Genomic DNA, 23100 nt, shown 5'->3' on the forward strand with positions numbered 1-23100 from the left:
AGTGCTGTTATTTCCATGTTCAGTGCTTTTATCTCTATGTTCAGTGCTGTTATCTCTTTGTTCAGTATTATTATCTCTGTTTAGTGCTGTTATTTTCATGTTCAGTGATGATATCTATATAATCTCCGTTAAAACCTAACAATTAAGTGATATAATCTAACTGTTCATTAAAATGATCTGGATGATTTGATCTCATTCATGTGATCACCGTATCATGATTTTATTTTTTAATAGTTTAGTCACATGATATGAGTGCATATCATCACTCACGCCACAGTGATATAATTATTTTCACTGTCATTGTTGGAGATTGCTCTGTTTCTTTTATATTTTCTTCTGTCTGAACCTGAACTATTTTACCATTTTATGGACTTAACTTTTTATTGCACCAAAACTCTTTTTAAAGGTTTGGGGGTAAGTCCAAAAGTATACACCTATCACCCTTCTAATTTGGTTTATACATTCATTACATAAAAAATGAATGCATAGTGTGATTGCTGCCGCCGGTGAGCTTTTGCAATCATTGATTGCACTTGTTATTCCTTGTTCTGATTCGTCAAATCAGCAAAAATGTGTTTTAAAAATATCACTTTCATAGATCGAATATGTTTTTTTGTATATTTTTTATCAATTTTTTATAAATATAATTAAACTTTTTTATTGATAATATTCACACTTGATTATTATAATTCAATGTTTTAATAATGTTTTTATGTAAATGGTAAGAAACTTACAATGTTGTCTATGCAATGAACAATGAATAAAAACTACAAAATTACATCGGGAGACTTCAGGAATTTTCTTTTAAATAATGCAGGTGTGTGTATTATACGGTAAGTTAACGCTTTATTTTCCAGACACTTTGTTTTATAACCTTCAGGTAAGTTTGTCAAGGGCACACTAACATCCAGGGTCAATTGACGACAGATGTCCAGGAGGACACCAACAGCCAGGGTCAATTGACGACAGATGTCCAGGAGGACACCAACATCCAGGGTTAAATTACAACAGTCCAGGTCACATGAGGTGGTGGTGGTGGTGGTGGTGGTGGTGGGGGGGGGGGGGGGGGGGGGGGGGGGGGGGGGACCTACAACCAGGGCCATATGAGGACGGGTGTCTGAGGGACACAAAAAAGAACCCAAAGGCACAGATAGGAAAGAAAATGGAGGTACCAAGTGTTGGAATAGGAATTTTCGTATACAGTGTTTTGACATCAGTCATTTTATGAACGTAAAACAGTAATGTCTTTGTTGTATATCAAACATAGAATATACTATGGTAGAGATTTGAACTACCTAATATTTCCACCTATTGTATGGACTTAATTGGCTGCATGGCACGGGCCATTACTATGTAAATGCATAATTTTGTCAATATTTGAATAATGTGATATGGGTTCCAGATATATTCTAAAATAAAATTTCATTACAATATGTTATGTTATGGTTGAACGTATCGATTTTTGTTATAATAAGGAATACACGTTGAAAAATATTTAACAGATAAGAAATGACCCTTTACGGTTTAAAACTTATTCATGGTTTTCTTATCAACGAGATGTGTTTTCTTTTGTTATATACACGATTTAAACAGCTCAATACATTAAATTCTATCTTATGGTAATTGCCTTCACATTGTATACGATATTTTTGTCACCAGCTCTTTAAAGATTTGGACGGTTGTGTGAGCCTTCTAAAAATGGTAACATGATACACATCAGTTTTACACAAGGCAAATATATTGTCCGACCACAATATTCGAGTTGGCCGTGTCTGCAAAATATTTAACCAGGAAGTTTATCTGGCAGATCGATATTTTTGCTATGACGTAGTTCTCTACCTAGCTCGATTACCTGTACTTATCTGTAAACAAATTTTGGTGGTGAACAGAAGGTCGTTTTCTGAGCGATTACGGTTAAAGCAGTTGCGCTCTAAAGGTAAGAAAAAGAAAAAAAATCCTTATTTACTTTTATTTTTATAATACTCTAGTTAGTATCTGAAATACTGTGGTATTTGTTTTGTGATTTGTGTTAGTAGATATGTATTACTGTACTTCCCACTTAATGTGTTTGTTGCTCCACAATTGATAGTTTTTCTGTGATATATGTTCGGCAGTTGTGATATTATTAAGCAATGAACAGTGGTTTTAATGTTGTTATAGTCGATATGGCAGCACGATGTATGGTGGGCAAATGGCATGGGAACCCGTTAGGGTTTCCAGGCTACATTTGCCCACCATACATCTTGCAGCTATATCGACTATAACAATATTAAAACCACTGTTCAATGCTCATATTTACATTGTCCTACCATTTTCGTCAACTTTGAAAAAAAACTAAACCAACACAAAAAAATCCCGCCTCGTTTAATGTCGCATGACCGACTGGGTGTTATTTTTTAAACATAAACATAGGGTCATACTGTACTCCTTTGTGAGATAAATGTGTACTGATATCACATTTCATTACTTGCCCGGACTTGTCCCCGACTGTTAAAAAAGGTAATATGCCTGACTACCTCGAGTCCTCATTGAATGTATAATGAATATATATTGCATACTTTACCAGAACACAAAACTAAATAATCTAAAATCTGGTTACATACAAACATCTCGATCAGATTTTGAGGTGGTGTAAGGAATGTTTTCTCTTCTTACCTTTACGTATTGAGCTAATGTTTGTAATAAGCAGATCAGTCGCGTTTCGATCAGATATGTTTCTGCAGTATTTGATAACTTTGATAACATGCATATGTAGCATTATATTGACGATTGTCTATTGAACAGACTCAAGTCTAAGATCAGAGACAATTGTTTCTTTATACATGCAATAATCTACCATAACGAATGCACGTAAGAATATCGAGTATTGTGTAATTGATTGCAAACCAAATGATTTTCAGAAAAAAAATATTCATGCATTAAAACATGAATTAAAGGGCAATTTAGTCAATACCACAACACGGACAGTTCATTAGGAATATCAGACTACAATTTAATTAAAAAATAACTCAAAACATTGACGTAAATGAATCTTAATGATATCCAACTGTTTGCAAAGAATTTTCACTTAAAACAATCAAATTTAATTATTTAAATTTACATAAATCGTTTGAATTAAACCACAGTTAAACCTGTTTTAATTGACACCTCTGTATAGAGGACACCTGTCTATAAAAGACAGACGCATCATTACCCCTCCTTCCAACTTATTATATAATTAACCACTGTATAGAGGCCACCTGTCTATTAAGGACACTTTTGATCCGTCCCTTTGTTGTCCTATATAGACAGGTTTGACTGCATATAACTTGATTTATATCATTTCAACAGCTGTCAAATTATATTTTTGTCAAAGTATTTTTAATTAAAGATATTTTCATGAATATCACTTTATTGTATTTTTATTTTAATTGAGATACAATGGCAAAGATTTTTGATAAAAAATATATATTATATCAAAATGATTTAAAAAAACACATACCCGATCACCGCATTATATTTCAACTCAAAGCAATAAATTGAACTGTACTTAACATTCTATGTCAACATCTACTACAACGGCATACCTGTTGATAAAATTATCATGAAATCTATTTAACCTGTTATGTATTACAGAGAAGATATATTTTGTAAACTAGAGGTATTTCTATCAAAGTTAGATATGTTAGCGGCGTTTGAGTTTATAAAACAGTAAAGCAGTTCCTCAGGGAATGTAAACAAGTTGTGGAATTTTTATCTACAGTGCTGCCGGCGTTTTTGTTTGATAGGGCTGAGTCATCCACGCGGTACTGTACATGTGTATGAGTGTATTGGCTGTTGTGCTATATGTGAAAAAAGGTATGAATGATGTATTTCATATTTGACCAAGAAGAATAGTTGAAGTTAATGTCACAAACAATCCGTCATTCTAGCATCACAGATTCGACATTTTGTCATTCGTTCACTTATCAATGGAAAGATAAGATATCGCAGTGATATTACATATTACATGTACTAGTGCTTGTTCATTTAAAGTATGAATGTGTTGTGTAAATCTATATTTACTTGTTAGCATTCAAGAATATTAAGCACTACTTAATGATGCCATGATTTCTTGTCATTTTGTCTGAATCTATACATACTTATTCCGGAGCTTTTAGGTCTGGTGCTACATTCATACACAATTATAAACTCAATTCTTTGTTTGAACATTACGTTCCATCAGAAATACGCTGGACAAACAAAACATTGGTGACTATTGTCTAATTATTCATACGATATTTCATGGTCTGGCTTGATCTCGGCTTCATTAAGTCTGGTCTTGCTCTGATCTGGTCCGGCCTTCCTCTGGTCTTCCTCTGGTCTGGTCCGGCCTTGGTCCGGTCTTGCTCTGATCTGGTCCGACCTAGCTCTGATCTTGCGCTGGTCTTCTCAGGTCTCATTAGTCGGGTCTCGTTTGTTCAGTCCCAAACGTTGCCTGGTTTTTTCTGGGCTGTACTAGGTCTGGTCGAGTCTGGTCTTGGTCTAGACTGTCATGAGTCTGGTCTGGTCTTGGTCTAGACTGTCATGGGTCTGGTCTGGTCTTGGTCTAGACTGTCATGGGTCTGGTCTGGTCTTTGTCTGGACTATCATGGGTCTGGTCTGGTCTTGGTCTGGACTGTCATGGGTCTGGTTTTGGTCTGGACTGTCATGGGTCTGGCCTGGTCTTGGTCTAGACTGTCATGGGTCTGGTCTTGGTCTAGCCTGGTCTGGTCTGGTCCAGTCCCATTGGTCGGGTTTCATTTGTCCAGCCCCAAATTTTGGCCTGATTTGGTCTGGTCTTGCTTGGTCTGGTCCCAAATTTTGGTGTCGAAGGGTCTCAACATTTTAATATCTTTTATTCATCAAATGAAATCATATCGATTATTAATGAACCAATAGCTTCTTGAAGTTATCAGTCAGTTACTGGACATCATATCTTACAGCGGAAGTATCCAACCAGTCCATCTGTTAGACCATATGGCCATTTTCTAAATACGCAACCTGAGAACTATGATGAATTTAAATGCCGGTAACTTTGTGATAGGGAGTGGATAACAGGAGCAATAACAATGAATCGGTGTTGATACACCTCTCATACTACACAGTACCACTACACTGTACAATAACATTTGTGAGATGAAAAATGATAGTGATATTATGCATTAAGTTATTTTAGGATCAATATTATGGTATCATTCCTGTGCCTTTGGTCCTAATTGACTCGAATTATCGATGGACCGTTATAGAAAAAAAAAACATGTGTTGGAGTAGTGTTGTGTTTTAACCTCCATTTGTGGTTGTCCGGGTGGTACAGTTGTTCGATTCCCTGACTGGATGTGAAAAAGTATGGAGTCACCTGCTGATTATGGGGGTTTTCTTTGGCTACTCCTGTTTCCTCACGCAGTAAGACCCAATGCGCGCTTATTGTTGTAAATGAATGAAGTTTATGATTCCGGCAAAGCATATACACTATTACATAATAAAAATACAAAAAGATCAGATAAGAACCAGGTCACGAACTCCAAACATATGATATATCTACTACGTAGTTAAATCGGCAATTTGGGTTGAAGATGACAATCTTTGTAACTCATTCTTCGTCTTTAAGTTGACGGTAGGAACAAAACAAACCTGTTCGACTATGTCAGTCATTCATCATATTTTTTCTCTTTCCAGATTAACTGCTTCCCTGCCCTATCTCCCTAGCACTATCTTGTTTATTTTCTTTTACTTCTCTCTTTTTTTTTTCTATTTTCATTGTTTTCTTTCAATGATAATAATAATAAAAGGAGTAAAGTGATAATTTTAAGCAAAAGTGAATTTGGTGGTTTTTGTGGATTGCAGTTCATAGAAATTATCCTGTATGTTGACCGTTTAGCATTATTAAAATTCTTTTGCAAAGAAATATTAAATTTCGTTCATTCATCTACTTTGAACGAACGGCACAGATTATTTGTAAAAATCTTTTATATATTTTCTGACCAAATACCAAGATACCTTAGTGATAAAACCTTCCAGTGTTTTGGGTAGATTATGGTTATTGTGGTTAGATTTTGGTTATTGCTAAAAATCATGGTTAATGACATTTGGATTTTTGACATTGACTCCATTTGGATTTCACGTTTTTGGGACGCCTTTGCAAACATCATTGAATACCATGTGAACAAAACAGTGGTTATTTGGTGTCTCACCTTTATACAAAATTGAAAAGATGAATTAGCTACTATTGTATGAAGTTTTCTTTTGATTTTAGGGTTGTGATACCGCCATGGCTGGACAGGTAGCGGTCGAAAGAACAATAGACGTATCTTCAGAGAAATGCAGAGATCACAACCGACCAGTGGAATATTCTTGTAAAACATGTAAAGGGGATTTCGTATGTCGCAAGTGCGTGGTAAGTGGGCACAGTGGACACATCATGGACGATGTGCAAGACTTCATTTCTGAGCAGAAGTGGGAGGTGTTGAAAGTTCTTAACGATACCGACGACCGATTGAAACAATTAGGATTAGACTATGCTAATGTGAAAGAAAGAATGGACGTTAATGAAAATGAATCTCAGATATTAGTTTCTCAAATAGAAAAACGAGGCAAAATTTTAAAAGCTCATATCGATGAAATTGTTGAAAGTGGTAGAAAAAAATCCGAAAGATACCAACGCAAAAATAACAGAAGACTGAAGAAAGTTCTTCAAGAAATTACAGATGTGAAAACGAAACTAGAGCAAAAAGTTAACAAATGTCGTGACTTGGTGCATTCACGCAAGTATAAAGATTTCAAAAAATCAGTCCATTTAGGGAATGAATTAGAAAAGAATGCCTCTGCAAGTCACGGCGAGACGTCGACCAGAAGTCAAACTTTCATAGCTCCTCCTCCCTTTGAGGATATAACAGTTCTCGAAGCGTTGTTTGGGAAGTTGCAAATCGATACATCACAGCTGAACTCAGTAAGTGTAAAATTAAAAAGCTCGTTTCGTAATAGAGATGATGAAGCTGTTTACCGCATTTGTCCGGTAATGGATGGAAATTCCGCATGGGTTAGTGGCGATGAATGCATACTACATCTAGTCACATTTGCGGGAGACTTCCTTAAAAAGCTTGAACTCAACTCTGGTGTTAATGATCTCTGTTGCATGACCCAAAGCAACGATGTGACAAGTCTCGTAGTTGCTTGCGAGGACAATACTCTTAAAAAGATATCCCAAGAAGAAGAAGAAGACGAAACATTTGGGATAGAGCTATTCCAGTTTGAGTCCGATCCACAAAGCATCAGCGTCACAGCTGAAAATGACATCGTGCTCGTCACTCCTGGACACGTAACACCAGTCAAGGTCGACATGCGTGGGAAAAGGAAACCCTTCGTGTCCAAAAATGAAGAGGGTATGGTTTTGACAACACCGAATACTATTCGCGTGAATACCGACACTGGCGACCTGGCTATCCTCAATAACGAGCCAGGATGCTTGTATGTCTGCGACGAAAAGCTTAATTTGAAATTCAAGTACAACGGACAAGAAAATGAGGATGACCAAATGGAAGCTTCAGACTTCGATCCTCAGGGGGTCACGTTTGATAGGGATCACAACATACTGGTTGCTGATCAAGGCCGGCGACGGGTGATCCTGCTAGACAAGGAGGGCCATTTTCTTAAAACTTTGATCAGCAAAATCGAAGATGAACCGCTAACTGTGGAGATGGTGCAGGAAAGTACAACGCATGTTCTCTGGGTGGGATACAGTAGCGGAAAAATTGAGACATATGAATATATATTCAACTAGACATACAGAGGTTACATAACGAGTGGTTGATGGATATGGAATTTATTTCACATGAGTAAGTTATTTTTTAAAAGTTACATAGAGGATATCTAACAGTGTCTTCAGTAATACCAAATATATTAAAATATTAGCCGCCCAAGTGAAATATATTTGGTATTACTGAAGACACTGTTAGATATTTTGTTAATTACATTTTTTTATCAAAGAAAACCTACCCCGTATGCTAACTAGGCCTACAACGATAATTTGTAAACAAAAAAAATAGTTCCCCCTGTCCAGGTGCTGACATATATGTCGGGCTTTCCGATTGGTCAATTATTTTGGTATTTAATTATGATATCACTTTTATAGAATGAATAATTTTTGATATTTTACTGGTAAAAATGTAAGAAAAAAGCTTAACTAACGAGTGTGAATTAAATTCCATATCCATAAATCACGAGTCGTGTGACCTGTTTCTACCACAATGATATGTGCTTTAATCAAAGGGACACATGGCCAAGTCTAATTTCGCGTATGCAAGTAAAGTGTACAGGTGACGGCTGGGACCCGGTGATGTGACGTCATTCCATTATTGATGACGTCAAGAACAATTGCAGCCGGGGTAAAAGTTCGAATTCTTGACCAATCAAAAGACCGGAAGGTCATATTCCACTAATGGACTATAACATATATATCTACAACAGTCGGCACATTTATGCAATGGTTTGAGAGTGGAATAACACGGCGAATTGTTTTACTAAATATCTATGTGTTTGATAATCATGGAAAAAATTATTGTCCTTTATTTCGGTATATACTTTTTGTCATGAAATCTATATTTTTCAACCGATTTCTTTGAAACTTGGTAGGCGTTTTAACCAGGATAATTGTTTCCCCCATGAAAAATTTTGACTGAAATATTTTTTGCAAAAGTTATTGCTATTTGTTTATATCAAAATTAGATTTTTAAATAATCAACCAATTTCTTTGGAACTTGGTCAGCTTTATAATCATGATATCAGGTTACGCTTCCGTGAGAGGCAATTTTTGATTCCGCTATTTTTCTGGAAGTTTAACTTCAGTGTTTAATTTCTATACTGAGATCTTACATTTTTCAACTGATTTCTGTGAATCTCGATAGGTTGTATAACGATTATATCAAGTTGTGTTTGATGAGTTGGAGAGTACTGATTACCGGTATTCCACAAACTGATAGAAAATTACACATTGTGCGACGGCTGTTGCCAGGGAGATGCGAAATCATTAAACTTTCTTGTAAGATATTGATATCTTAACGATGTGATCATAATTATTTATCCTATAATAACAAATCAGGATATTGATATTTTTTCTGATGATTTACTCCATCAATGAATATTTACTCAGAATAAAACGATGATAAATACATTTGTACATATATAAATATACCAGCAGGTATATATGCTATATACATATATAGACATAAATACTGTAAACCTGGTAATTTTCGTCCTTGAGCAACACAAAACATATTTGCCCCGTTAAAATTCGCCCTAGATGGTTTTCAAGAAATATCCTTTTCCTCGTGTATAAAATCGAAAAATTCCGTTCGGAAATCTCAATACAGTTGCCCTCGGAATTCAGAAATTTTCGCCTTAGTCTTAAATTCGCCCTATCTTCAAAGGGCGGAAATGGCGAAAATGGCGAAAATTAAATGGATGGGAAAATTACCAGGTATACAGTTTATAGGCTCTAGTGAGTAATGACTCAAATATAGGTAATTTATCCTAACAAACAGATGTTCGCTGGATGCGTATTACTAGAAATAGATAATTGTTCATGTAGTAATAACGGCAGTATAGAGAAATAAACTTGTTACCTGTCTGCACTGTCGTTATTACTACATGCCAATTATAGATTAATAGAGTCCATCATATGTAGGGATTTCCCTATTCCACATACCTAACATATAATGGACTATTTTTCTCACACTTTTTTCGTGAAATGCATGGGGAAATTGATCGAACATGGCGAAACTATAAAAAAACTTTGTATTTTTTTCTCGGTGACCGACAATAAAACCAATTATATATTCATAAAGATGGGAACAAGTTATGGTATAACTTGAGAAATACGCTGACTGTCAAAGTGTCAAGATAAGAGCAAATCTATTTTGATTAATGTTTGATGTTTTGTGGTGATCGGCTTTCCGGAAACTGTTTGACATAACGTCATATTCCTCCGCCTATGATTGCTTGCCCAACGAAACATATCTAGTCTTCCGCTGTAAAAAATACATTCTCGACAAACAGTAACAATATTACTGAATCTATAAGTCAATGTTCACAATTAATAATTGGTTCGAATGGCACATAGACAAAATGATACAGTGCATTTGTTAAAAGTATTATACATATAAACAAACAGAAGTGTTTTCCCAGTGACGTCACACAATTAAAAAGTAGTCCCGGACCTGCGGTCACTCGGTGCACCTATGTGGGGTAGAGATATCCCACATGGGTGTTACACATGGGACAAATGTATCTTACATATTCAAAGGTGTGAGAAATTATATATAGTAATATATAATTATATATCTTGCTTAAATATGCTAATATGAATGAGCTAGTCTGTGAAATTTCAACTATGTTTAATGTAAATAAAATGTATTAAAGATGGCATTTAACTTGTCTGTTTTGATTTACACACATCTTTGAACATTTTCGCTTGATAAAATAAACCCCATATTTTCATTGAATGTAAAATCCTCCATAAAACTGTATGAAACGATTAATTCACTAAGCCAATGAATCAATGCGACTCTGTGTGATTGATTTTTTTTTTCTTTTTTTTTTATTAATTTCCATATTCGATCAGTCCTACTCTAGCACAATCCTATAAAAAGATAAAATTCTCTGACCATGGTCCATCCATTGTGACCTGGGTCTCATCATGGTGCTAAGAATAAGTTATCTATCTGTAGCATTTTGTTCGCGTTCTGTTTCAAATATCGATACCAAAATTAACACCCCAAATTCTTGCGTAAAGCCGTTTCACGTCTTCGTACGTATGACACAACCCAGTTCACATCCCTAGACTCTCCTTAAACAGGTAAATGCGAAATTCCAGATTTCCGGAAGGCTCATTCGGAAGAGATCCGTTACATAATTAAGGCTGGCTTGCAAGCTACACTTTAAATGAAACCAAAAACTATGTTATATATAGATCAAAACTATTTAATGCTCCTTAAGTAAGGTTAATATATAAGGAAAAATAACAAAAATGGACGATCAACTTCCTAGCAGCTTTCACCGTTTGCTGGGCTCTTCCAGTGTATATTGATATAAAATTTTATATCTTCAGTACAGCAATATTACTCTCTCCAACACACTGATTCCCCCGCTCGACTGGTCCCTTACTGATTTGACTAGCTCTCTAACTTGAATAACTAGGTCGACTGACCCCCGATCAGGGTGCTATTTATATTTAGGCAGAGACTACCTTAGCTGGTATGGTCAATCTTGCACCAGAGTACAACTGCTCGTATTACATATTTCTAATAAGTTTCATTTATAAAAACAACCGAGTTCGTTCATCAGTGTTTTTACCTTAGTCAGCCTTTTTCGTCTAATGGGGTACTTTTGCAGATAAACAATAACCATTCACTACCGTGCTTCAAAATGATGACGTGTGCCCAAATGAAGTCTAGTTGCCGTGGTCGGACCAAAGTAAAGTCGGTGGTTGAAGCATAGTCGACTGGACATGCGCACGGTAACTTCTTGTCTCTGTACACATGCGCATTAAATGTAATCAAAGTTAGTTCACTCCTTAAGTAGACTATGCTCACTATAATGTCTGGCAAACACGTGCAACAATGAAGCATGACCTCTGTGTTTATAGGCATACTCTGAAACCTATACATATGCCATATACATGTGTGTGCCCTTTCGCTATGTGATATGGCAATCTAAATAGTTCTCACTTGTATTGAATTTCAATTGCCGTATATGATTAGTAAAACAATACAGCGGTTCATTTTTCATGATATTCTTATCAATGGTATTTTCTCTCCAATTTCATAAAATGGTTTCAGTGACGGCAGGGGGTTGTTATATGTAAAGAAAATAAACAAACACACAGTGTAATGTCCTACTTCGTTTGAATAGGCTTTGTTGGATATATATTTCAATGAATTCTTCTCAAATTAAGCGTTTGTATTGCAGTAATATTTTCGTTCGGAATGTTATAATTTAGAGAGCTAAATATGAAACCTACTTAGATATTGTTTAACCTTTGGTTTTGACTTTTATTCTTAATACGTTTAACATATTTATATCAGCGAAAATTTGTTTTTCGGTGTGCATCTTCTGATAAATGAAAGAAAATAATCGTGGATTTCTCGTTAACAGTTTATACATCAAAGCGTAGGCAATTTCGTAGAAATAAGTCGACTTAAGTACCTCTGAAAATGGTATAAAAGCGGAAGTTCGCAAGTGAAAGTAAAACATGAATTTCAATTAAAACAAGTAAACACACGCATGATTAGCATGCAACCTACCATAAAACACCAAGTTTTGCATTGCTGTCATGAACATTGATAAAAAGATCATCTTCCTGACATAGATAATTATTAATTATTACAATATTTTTATCATTTTAATTAATGGATTTTCTATTATTTCTATTCTTACCTAATTATTAAATACTTTTTAATATTGTTTGATTCTGCTCATGACAATAAATGGTGTTTAAAAAATAGATAAATATTAATTTAAGAAGTAAAGTACGCGAAAGAAAAACTTACCATCCGAATTAATTTAATATAAACCCACCTTTTGTCTTCGCCTCCAGATTGCTGTAGCGGTGTACAGAAACGGATTGATGGCGGCATTAATTGGTAGTACGAACACCATCACCCAGGCATACACGCCCCCAGGAATCTCCACCCGATATCTAGAAGCCAAACCTGGAACATATCACGTGCAGGTCATATTTTGTTATAAAAGGATATTTTCATACTTCTTGATTGGCTTTAATACTGTGACACGATTCCCAATAAAACGTCATACTGTCTAGCCGTAAAAAGCTGGTAGACTAGGTATTTTTTAAAAATTGATGGTGAATTACTTTCCCTTGTTATTGTCCACCACTGTCTTGTATCTTATAAAGCAATTGAATCATAGGCAAGTAATTATAACAATGATATATATATATTAGATTTAAGATGAATAAATAAATAAATAGATATGTTTACTTTTTGTATTTTGTATTTTATTGCATGTTTGATTAATATGTGGTAAAAATATAAAGTTGAATACATTTACAAATGTTTCATGTTCATGTCGTAGTCTCTATTATTACAACAGTAAGATTCATGCAAGAGAACTTTATAGTGTGTTCTCGGGCGAAATAAGATAATATAGAGTATAAATCACGATTTTGACAAGACGTTATAGAAAGCAACATACCCATGATACCAATGGGACACCAACAGCAAAAGTCTGTCACTACCACAAAGAACAGAGTTATTGCAACATTCGTCTCTCTTTGGCGATTCTGTGATGATGTAACTCGTCTTCCACTGGTTCTGATACTTTTGAAAATACATATCTGACATACCACTTTAATAGTGAAGATGATGCTGTTGAGACAAACAAATACAGCAAAGGAATATTCTGTTCCTGATTGGATGTCCGTTGTAAGAGGAAGGGCGAGGCATACACTTGATTGAGAGTAGAATTCGCCTTTGAAGTAGGATTGCAGAGTGACCGTAGGGATGATTGCCAGCGTTACGGAGACTATCCAGAATAACACTGAGACAATCAGTGCCATTCTCCATGAAATACTCCGTCGGGAGAGACGGGATAGGGGGAACATAATAACAATAAGTCTGTCTACTGAAACCATTAAAATAAGAAATGTCGACATTTCGCTGGATACACTAGATAGGATACCTGCCGTGGTACATAAAATGCTCTTTCTCCATTTCTGGTCATTCCAGGCATATACACCGTTATAATGCGCATCAACCATACCAATTATCAGAAGGTAGATACCCATTAGTAAATCAGAAATAGCCAAATTCAATGTGAACAGTGAATAGTTCTTTGTAATGTTTTCTCTGTCAAAGAATATTCTGTAGACTATGACGGCAAGATTTCCTGTTAAAGCACATATTCCAATAATCCAAAGGCAGGTTTTTAGAATATATGAACTTATCAAAGCATAACATGATGATATTGCATGACCTTTATATCTACAGGTGTCTGGGTTCCTATGACAACTCTGCAATGATGATATTGGTTCAAAACACTCAGTCTCGGGTGTCGGCTTAACACAACAAACGAAGAGATTGGCAGTCAATATTTTCGTTAGGTTCTATAAACCCTTAAACATATTTTCGGTCACTTTTATGTTGTTGCCCCGAATATTAATTTCAGAGAGTGTTCTTGGTAGACGTGGTAAATGGACCAATGAATTAAATGCCAGGTCTACTCTTAAAAGGTTCTCGGGTAAAGGTGATACGACAGCTGACTCATTATTCAATAGGTTTTGATGTCCAATTGAATTACTAACAACAAATACATCATTGGGAAGATCTACTAAGTTGTTGCCGTGCAGATATAAGTCAGTCAGTTTAGACAGCCCCATGAACAGATTAAATGGAATAGCTGCTATATTATTATGTGACAAATCTAGATACTGAAGTTCCGATAGACTATTGAAAAGGTTGTCCGGAAGAAGTATTATATCATTGTTGTTAAGGAAGAGGCGGCGAAGTTTAGATAGACCACTTAAGATATTATAAGGGATAAACACAAGGTTATTGTTGTACAGGTCGAGATAGGAAAGTTGAGAAAGTCCACTAAAAACGTTAGGAGGGAGAGTTAATATGTTATTCCAACGCAGACTAAGAACCCGTAGTTTAGTCAAGCCGTTGAATACATTATAAGGAAGAAATGTAATTTTATTCTTGTATAGGTCTAGGTAAGCGAGGTTTGACAGTCCATTGAATATGTCATTAGGAAGATATATTATGTTATTATTATACATTATAAGATGAGTAAGTTCTAACAAGTCCTTGAATATATTACCCGGAAGAACTGTTAAGTAATTATCGCCAATATCCAGAAGAGTAAGCTTGGACAGCCCAATGAATGTGTTATAAGGGAGACCTACAAGTCGATTATTAGATAATAGAAGAAGAGATAATTCTGACAAGTCTTCGAGTAGATTCGTTGGAAGAACGGTGATGTTACTATTACGTAAGTCCAGATACGTCCAACCAAGACGGGATGCAGGCAAACAGTCGTAGATCTGATAACAGTTGCGTGGTACTGTAACAAACAAATATTACTGACATAATAACGAGGATGTAAAAGAAGCCCTTGAAAAAGGTACAAAGAAACTGATTCCAGGTATCACGGAAGAGTAAGTGGTCCTTGCTTGCGCTTATATATCCCACAAGGAAATATATATATGCCAACCATTAGGATCATTAAGTACTGGCAAGTCTTTGAATATAAAATGATATTATCTATTTATAAATATAAATTCAACATCAAAATGAAAAAGAAAACTGTCGTCACCAAACCGATACGTTCATCGCAATTAACAAATATACGCCATTTTAAGCACTCGTAGGTAAACAAATAAATATGTAATTCCCGAAAAAGGATGAAAAAGAATGTCGTTTAAGCCAATAGTCGGTAAAGACAGGTTTCACTGTATAATGTTTGAATCAAAGCACGTTATATTGACAGTGTCTGTAAAATAACGGAATTGATTGATTTGAAAATACATTTCACAAATAAAATGTATGAGATATCAAAGCACTAAACGGGATGTTGAGACCAATCCCTATATACGATTCTCATTGGTTAGTCGTTCTGAGTCTGAGTTCCATTTCAGTAGTACATAGTACATACTTACCACAACCTATTCCTGTGTCTCGTTCTAGGCAGTCTAAACAGCATTCGTATTTCTCAAGTTGATGATATGTTTCTGGTGGACAAATTTTTTCTTCGGTCTCCTGACTATTCTCTATGCGAAAAACATTCAACACTTGAAAAAAAATACCAGAGAAAGACCATTAAAAGAAAGTAATTATCCACAATTCCACCATGTTTGCTATGCAACGCCAGTTTTGATTGGTTTAAAACCATGTATTATTTTCCAATAATACACGCTCGTGCCAATAATACACGGTCGGGAGTCACAATTTTATATATCTACCCGTTTTCTTTAAGGTCACCATAGCCTAGTGGGCTAATGGGTTAGTCTTTCATTAATTTTTATCACGACGCGAGTTCGAATCCTACGGAGGTCCACGTTTTTTCCCTTTTTTTTTTTTATCCTTTTTTTTTATTTTCAAAATCAATGCCATATGAAAGATGCTCTTGATCGTAGTACTGTATTGCCTGTATATTTCATCAACAAATAATGTAATACTCAAGAAATAAATCACAAGGTTTTCTCGGGGTTTCTTTGCTGTTTTTCTATTAGAAAGAAGTCGATCTAAGAACTAAACTGTACATGGTAGAATAGAAATAATCAACTTTGAATCGTGTATTGTTGCAGGATATACAACGAGGACGAGGATATTTTGCAATTTTAATTAATAACTCAGGCCTGCGGCCTTCGTTATTAATTTAATTGCAAAATATCCTCGTCCTCGCTGTATATCCTGCAATAATACACGAATCATCGTTAATCATTTCTTAATTAAGAAATGATAATTTGGACTTCCGGTAAGATGGCGGCCGCGGTAAGTCGACTGTAAGAAGGCGGAGAGCAAGCGATGGCTAACACCTAAGATATACGTGAATATGATGCCGCATACTAGGAAAAACAAAACGCAGAAGCTACAAAATCAAGTTTCAACAAACAATTCTGTGAAGGGATATTTCCAGAACAACGATAAATCAAAGAAACAGCCAGTACGAGGCAACATGGCAGAAAGCACGTGTTCTGACCACGGAGACCAAGTAAGCAATAGCGACATTAAATCTTTAATCATTGAAATGGAAAAGAAAGTTACGAGCGAACTGCAAAAACAGGTCAAGCAATTAGAACTCTCTTTCGCTGAACATATGAAAGAAACTGATGAACGTATTAACCGATTACAATCAGACATTGAGAGAATCGAAGGGTCAATTTTAGAAAATGAAAACAAAGTGAGATGCATTGACAGTATCAGCGAGAGAATCGCGGAGCTAGAAAGAAGGGCCGAGTATGCCGAGGCCAGAAGTAGGAAATATAATGTTCTCATTTACGGAATCCCCGTGAAGACCCAAGAAAATACTATGGCTGTAGTAAGAGATTTCTTCCACTCAAAGTTAAATCTTGATGAATCTGTAACGAACAAAATTATTAACTGCAACGCACACCGGTTACCTGTATACCAGGCTCCAGGCCAGGACAGTGTCAACCGTCCACCTAGTATTATCATCAAATTTGCCACGATGGAGGATAGAAATAAAATTCTGGCATCCGCGAGGAACATTCCGAAAGGTACACGAATCACTATTAGAACGGATTTGCCACAAAGGCTTAAAAAGAAAAGAGCAGGTCTAGCTAGGAAAGCCTATGAGATGAAACAAAAAGACAAAACTATCATTACCAGAATCCAAGAATCTCTGAGTCTAGGGGATGTGTGGCTTGAGGTTAGGCCTAAAGACCCATCCAAGGGAACATGGAAGAAAGTTTAACACCAGTGACTTGAGTGATAATTTCCTGTTAATTATGTTTTAGTTACTTTTGATGAAATTAGGCAGAATGCCGAACTGTTCATTACTTGATCTATGCTTTTGTGTTTTGTTAGTTTCTAAGTTTCAAATATTCCAGTCATGATAACTGATACGTATTTGACCATGGATATCATGGGTCATTCTATTTTCAAATACAGACCGGCTTGATTGAATATGAGCACAGCAACTTCATACTGTAGCTGTTATTGTATTTCATGAATACAACTATAAGTATTGACAAACTTTCTTACAATGAACACAAACAATAACCAGATAAATACTGAAGATTTTATTCCCAGCAATCACATTCAACTAACACATTGTAAGTTGATGATAATACACTTTGGATGTACAATACATATATTTGATTATACAGCATGTGCATAATATGTTGTAACTTATTGTTACACAACCATTTCACTGATATAAGTGAATACTTAACTTTGCATGGTTTTAACATATGGAAGCAATTTAACTCTGAAAGTAAAGTGTATATATACATTATGTATATATCCACTTATTTTTGACATATGAGATAAATATACTGATTAAAAGACATAATATTGAATAATCAATGATTATGAATGTGAAAGACTGAATTAATGTTATCCTAGATATAATTCAACAAATATTAATAAACCATGCAAACATGATATTATACTTAGTGAAGTTGAAAACATGAGGTCAATAACATGAGATAGTTCATGAGTGGGTCCATGTATGATGATTGGATGTTTTCTGTACTGCAGAATGTGCAGTGAAAACTTTTCTTTTCTTTCTTCCCTGTTTGCACTGTACATCCTTCACTTTTTAGATATTTTAAAAAAAAAATTTGAATGGCCAGACTACAATTTAAACAGACAGCCATACTTGCTCTGAGGAAGCTAGTCAGGAATGTTTAGTGGAAGGGTAAAAATTCTGTTTTGTGTTTATATGTATCTTCATCTTTTTTGTGTATGTTTGTCAGTAGGACCTTTTTCTCGAGGATTAATCATGCATTGTTACGAGAAGAAACAAATGATTTTTTTTTTACATCTTACAATATGTCAGTTAAAATACTTTCATTAAATACACAGGGCCTGGGCGACTGTAATAAAAGAAAAGACGTTTTTAACTACCTTAAAAAAGAGATTGTTCTATATACTGTATTCAAGATACACATTTTAAGGATTCCGACTTTCAGTTTATAAGATCTCAGTGGGGCTATGAATGTTTTCTTAATCATTTTCGTGGGAATGCCAGAGGAGTTGCAATCTTGTTTAACACAAACTTTGAGTATGAGATAAAAGACAAAAAACAGGATGATGAGGGTAACATGATAGCATTAAGAATAAAAGTTGCAAACTACTGCTTTACTCTTATTAACATATATGCACCAAACAGAGATAATCCTACTTTTTTTTTAAAGAAAATTAGAGATACTGTAAACTTGTTCGATAATGAATTTGTAATTCTCTGTGGCGATTGGAATTTAACTTTAGATCCAAAAATAGATACATGTAATTATGCTCATATTAACAATCCAAACTCTAGAAAGGAAGTTTTAAAAATGATTGAAGAATTGCAACTGTGCGATCCTTGGCGAGTGAATAATCCTGACCTCCGAAGATACACATGGTTTAAACAATCCCCTATGAAAAAGGGGAGGTTAGATTTTTTCCTTGTTTCTGAACAGTTATTGTCTGTTTATGAGCATTCTGACATTAGCCCAGGATACAGAAGCGACCATGCTATAGTTGAACTGAAGTTGAAGTTTTCCAACTTCAATAAGGGCAAAGGTTTTTTGGAAATTCAACACCTCTCTTCTACGAGATAACAAATATGTTGATAAAGTTAAACAGGTGATACAAGTAGTCACAGATAGATATGCCGCCACACCTTATAATAGAGAAAATCTGAGAGATATAGACCCAGCTCAGTTACACTTTGTAATAGATGAGCATTTACTGCTAGAGACCTTACTTCTTGAAATAAGAGGAATGACTATAGGTTACAGTGCAGGAGTTAAAAGAGAAAAGAAATTAAAATATTGTAATATTGAAAATCAAATAATTTTTCTACAGCAGTTGTGCGATAGTTCGCCAGACTCTGAAGTCTTTTCAAATATGCTATTAGAGAAAAAAGCAGAACAAGAAATAATAAGGGGAGAATATATGAAGGGTCTTCTTATAAGAGCCAAAGCAAAGTGGATAGAGGATGGTGAGAAACCAAGCAAATATTTTACAAACTTAGAGAAAAGGCATTATGTTAATAAAACAATTACTTCAATTAATACAGAGAATGGTTCTGAAATAAACAATCAGAAAGAAATACTTTCAGAAACCAAACGGTTTTATTCCAATCTTTATAAAAGTAGAGACGAAAATCTAGATGATGTTGACTTGAATGTCCTATTACAGAATTGTACTGTCCCAAAATTGTCTGAGGATAAAAGGGATGACCTTGAGGGTGAGATTACAATGGAAGAAGTAGGCTCAGCTTTAAAAGAACTTAATAATGATAAAAGCCCAGGCCCTGATGGTTTTCCAGCTGAGTTTTTTTTAAATTCTTTTGGAAAGATGTTAAGACATTCATATATAACTCCATAAAACATTCTTTCGAGTGTAAGTCATTGTCAATTACACAAAAGCAAGGCATCATAACTTTAATTCCCAAGGGAAATAAACAAAGGAACTTGCTCAAGAATTGGAGACCAATATCACTCCTAAATACCACTTACAAACTATTGGCTGGATGTCTAGCCAATAGAATCAAACTAGTATTGTCTGATTTAATTCATGAAAATCAAACAGGGTTTTTGAAAGGAAGATTTATTGGTGAGAATACTCGAACACTTTATGATATAATGAGTTATACATGTACACATAAAATGCCTGGTCTAGCATTGTTTGTAGATTTTGAGAAGGCATTTGACTCAGTTTCATGGAGATTTATACAAAGAACATTAGATTTTTTTAATTTTGAACCAAATATATCTGAGTGGATGAGAATTCTGAACCATAAATTTAAGTTGTGTATTATTCAGAATGGATATTTTTCACAGTTTTTTAATGTAGGCAGAGATCCTGTCTCTCCTTATATTTTCATATTGTGTGCTGAAATATTGGCTATTATGGTGAGGAATAACAAAGATATAAAGGGTATAACTATTAAACAAAAAGAAGCAAAACTTATACAATTTGCAGATGATACTTATTGGATGGATCTGAAAGCTCTCTTCGATCAGCCTTACATATACTTGATCAGTATGCAAAATATTCAGGACTAAAGCCTAACATTGAAAAAACAAATGCCATGTGGATTGGTAGCAAAGCTAACTCTGATAAAAAAATGTGTTCAGATGTCAACATAAATTGGACTAATGGTCCAATAAAAATTCTAGGAATCACATTCTGTTCCAGACTAGAGGGTATGGTTGAATTAAACTACGCTGACAAAATAAATGAAATTGATGTATTTTTTAAAAATTGGTCTAAAAGATACTTAACTCCTTTAGGCCGCATAACAGTCATTAAGACTTTGGCTATATCTAAACTGGTACATTTATTTTTAAGTCTCCCCAATCCAACAACAAAACACATTGTTACTTTAAATAAAATTATGTATTCTTATCTTTGGGGTAACACAACTGACAGGATTGCAAGAAAACTGTTAATTCAAACAAAGGATAATGGAGGGTTAAATATGTTACACCTGGAATCATATTTAAAATCTCTCAAGCTTACCTGGATAAAAAGATTAGTCAATAACACATATACATTTTGGGCTCATATTTTACAAGAAGTTTCCAAATCCATAATTAAGGAAGGCTTACAAATTGACATTTTTAGTGATGACTTTTACAAGCAAACTTCTAGGTCTATTCATAATCAGTTTTGGAAAGAAGTCTTTTTAATGTTGAGTGAAGTTAAAAGAATAGCGCCACCAAAGGATGAATTCATATTATCAGAACCTCTTTGGTACAACTCTCTTTTTACAATTGTCACATGCCATATCTGGTGTATGTAAGTATTTGTAACTTGTATGTATTTGTTTTAGTCCTGAGTATTGGTTTAAGAGTTTTAAATTGCGCGCCGTTTCTCAACTGTTGAGACCGCGGCAGGGTGTGTGCGCATGAGCAACAGGTAAGCGGGAGTACAGGCGGACAGGTAAAAAACCTAGCAGCGGGTATTTGGAGCGTAGCCCTGTTCGACGCCCAAACTACAGATTGGGGTAAGTATTTCCTTCAAATATAACCCAATATTACCCCATAACGTTATCAATAGGTTGTCTGTTGTTATATTTGCCAGTTTGAGTGTGTTTATAGTGTTTTATAGTCACTAAATGTTACCTGTATTGTTAGGCGTGACCTAGTACTAGTGAGGCACGTGCGGTGTATTGTGTGTCGTCGGTAAATGAGCGCGAGTATCTAGTATGTTTACAAGTATGGTTTTGCTTATATGTAGTGTGGAATATATATTGTTTAAATAGTTTAATACATAAAATATAACTGTAAAGTAAATTGTAATTACTATATTGTTGTAGCTTGATGGGCCTACACCGTAATTGATGAGACCATGAACACTACCCACCTATGGTATGGAGGCCTAGAGCCGAGGGCCGAATAGCTGTACTGATTTATGTACTACGAGATCCTACTCGTCCTATGAACTGTATGCCTGTTGTGAACCTTCCCTGTTTTGGAAGGATGGACCGACATAACCTGCGTGGTATGTCTGAGCGGTGATACACATCGCGGCAGAGATGTGACATTGTTATTGATGACGTCACAGTTGTCGATATATTCAATGTCTTGGGATCATCATTACAGACGTAGAGATTCTGTTCTACTATAACGTTGATTCCCTGTTGTGGATGCTGACCATGTTCAGTACATGTATATTGAGCACTGCGTGTGTGATTTTGTTCCGCTGTATAAGACGGCACTGATTGGATTCTGAGGGACCGATGATGGAGACATTCATGTTCATCTATTGCTTAGCAACGTAACTGTGTGGACTCGATGTTCAACTGTGGTGGCCTTTGAGAGACTTGTAGGGAATAGGGTGTCTATGTTTATGTATTTATGCTGATGTGTCTATGTTTATGTATTTATGCTTATGTGTCTATGTTTATGTATTTATGCTTATGTGTCTATGAATGTATCAGAGTGTGTTGTATGTAAGATTGTGTAATGAGCGTGTTTATAAATAAATGTTAATATACATGCTTGTACAAATTGTAAATAAATCTTGTATATATTGTAGTCTGTCTTCTCGTGCAAATATCATCAATCACGCTCAGTTTACGTTACAACAATTAATAAGCAAAGCTTGTACTATAAAGAGTGGTATGAGCATGGTATATTTAATGTACGTGATTTATTGGATGCTAATGGTAATCTCTATACATATGATAATGTTTGCCTCTTCTATAATTTCAATCCACCATTCACATTATTTGAAGGTTTGAAGAGGACAATGATAAAAGCTCTTCCCAACCTCAGAGAAAAAATAAGTGTAAATGGAGACCAACTCCTGCACCCCAAATTTATACATATTATATTAAATGATGGGCCAGGAAAAAGACAAATATATAAAGAACTGATACATTCAATTGGGCGTTCACTAACAA

General features: G+C 35.1%; 2 protein-coding genes and 1 long non-coding RNA gene across 3 annotated transcripts; 2 read left to right on the plus strand and 1 right to left on the minus strand.

The window, feature by feature from the left end:
* The first annotated feature begins 1605 nt into the window (after window positions 1-1605).
* Window positions 1606-7900, plus strand: LOC117335753. Its single transcript, XM_033895934.1, has 2 exons — window positions 1606-1936; window positions 6254-7900. The coding sequence occupies exon 2, from the start codon at window positions 6269-6271 to the stop codon at window positions 7775-7777; it is 1509 nt and encodes a 502-aa protein (XP_033751825.1). The 5' UTR covers window positions 1606-1936; window positions 6254-6268; the 3' UTR covers window positions 7778-7900.
* Window positions 7901-12292: 4392 nt separating this feature from the next.
* Window positions 12293-15664, minus strand: LOC117336600 (G-protein coupled receptor GRL101-like). The gene is made up of 5 exons (XM_033897212.1): window positions 15607-15664; window positions 14843-15075; window positions 13207-14116; window positions 12571-12704; window positions 12293-12352 (listed from the first exon to the last, which is right to left on the minus strand). Exons 1-5 carry the CDS (start codon window positions 15662-15664, stop codon window positions 12293-12295), a joined length of 1395 nt encoding a protein of 464 aa, XP_033753103.1.
* A 5808-nt stretch (window positions 15665-21472) lies between these two features.
* On the plus strand, window positions 21473-22732 carry LOC117335756. Its single transcript, XR_004534487.1, has 2 exons — window positions 21473-21699; window positions 22012-22732. It is a non-coding gene; the product is annotated as an uncharacterized LOC117335756 (long non-coding RNA).
* The last annotated feature ends 368 nt before the right edge of the window (window positions 22733-23100 follow it).

This window comes from Pecten maximus, chromosome 10 (assembly GCF_902652985.1).
Source record: "Pecten maximus chromosome 10, xPecMax1.1, whole genome shotgun sequence".
NCBI classification, from domain to species: Eukaryota; Metazoa; Mollusca; class Bivalvia; order Pectinida; family Pectinidae; genus Pecten; species Pecten maximus.

Coding starts and splice junctions, on each gene's coding strand:
- LOC117335753 (XM_033895934.1), top strand. CDS start 6,269: ATGGCTGGACAGGTAGCGGTCGAAAGAACAATAGACGTATCTTCAGAG.
- LOC117336600 (XM_033897212.1), bottom strand. CDS start 15,664: ATGTACTATGTACTACTGAAATGGAACTCAGACTCAGAACGACTAACC. Junction 15,076..15,606: donor ACGACTAACCAATGAGAATC/GTATATAGGGAT, acceptor TGTTTGTTACAG/TACCACGCAACTGTTATCAG. Junction 12,705..13,206: donor GTGTCCCATTGGTATCATGG/GTATGTTGCTTT, acceptor GATATGTTCCAG/GTTTGGCTTCTAGATATCGG.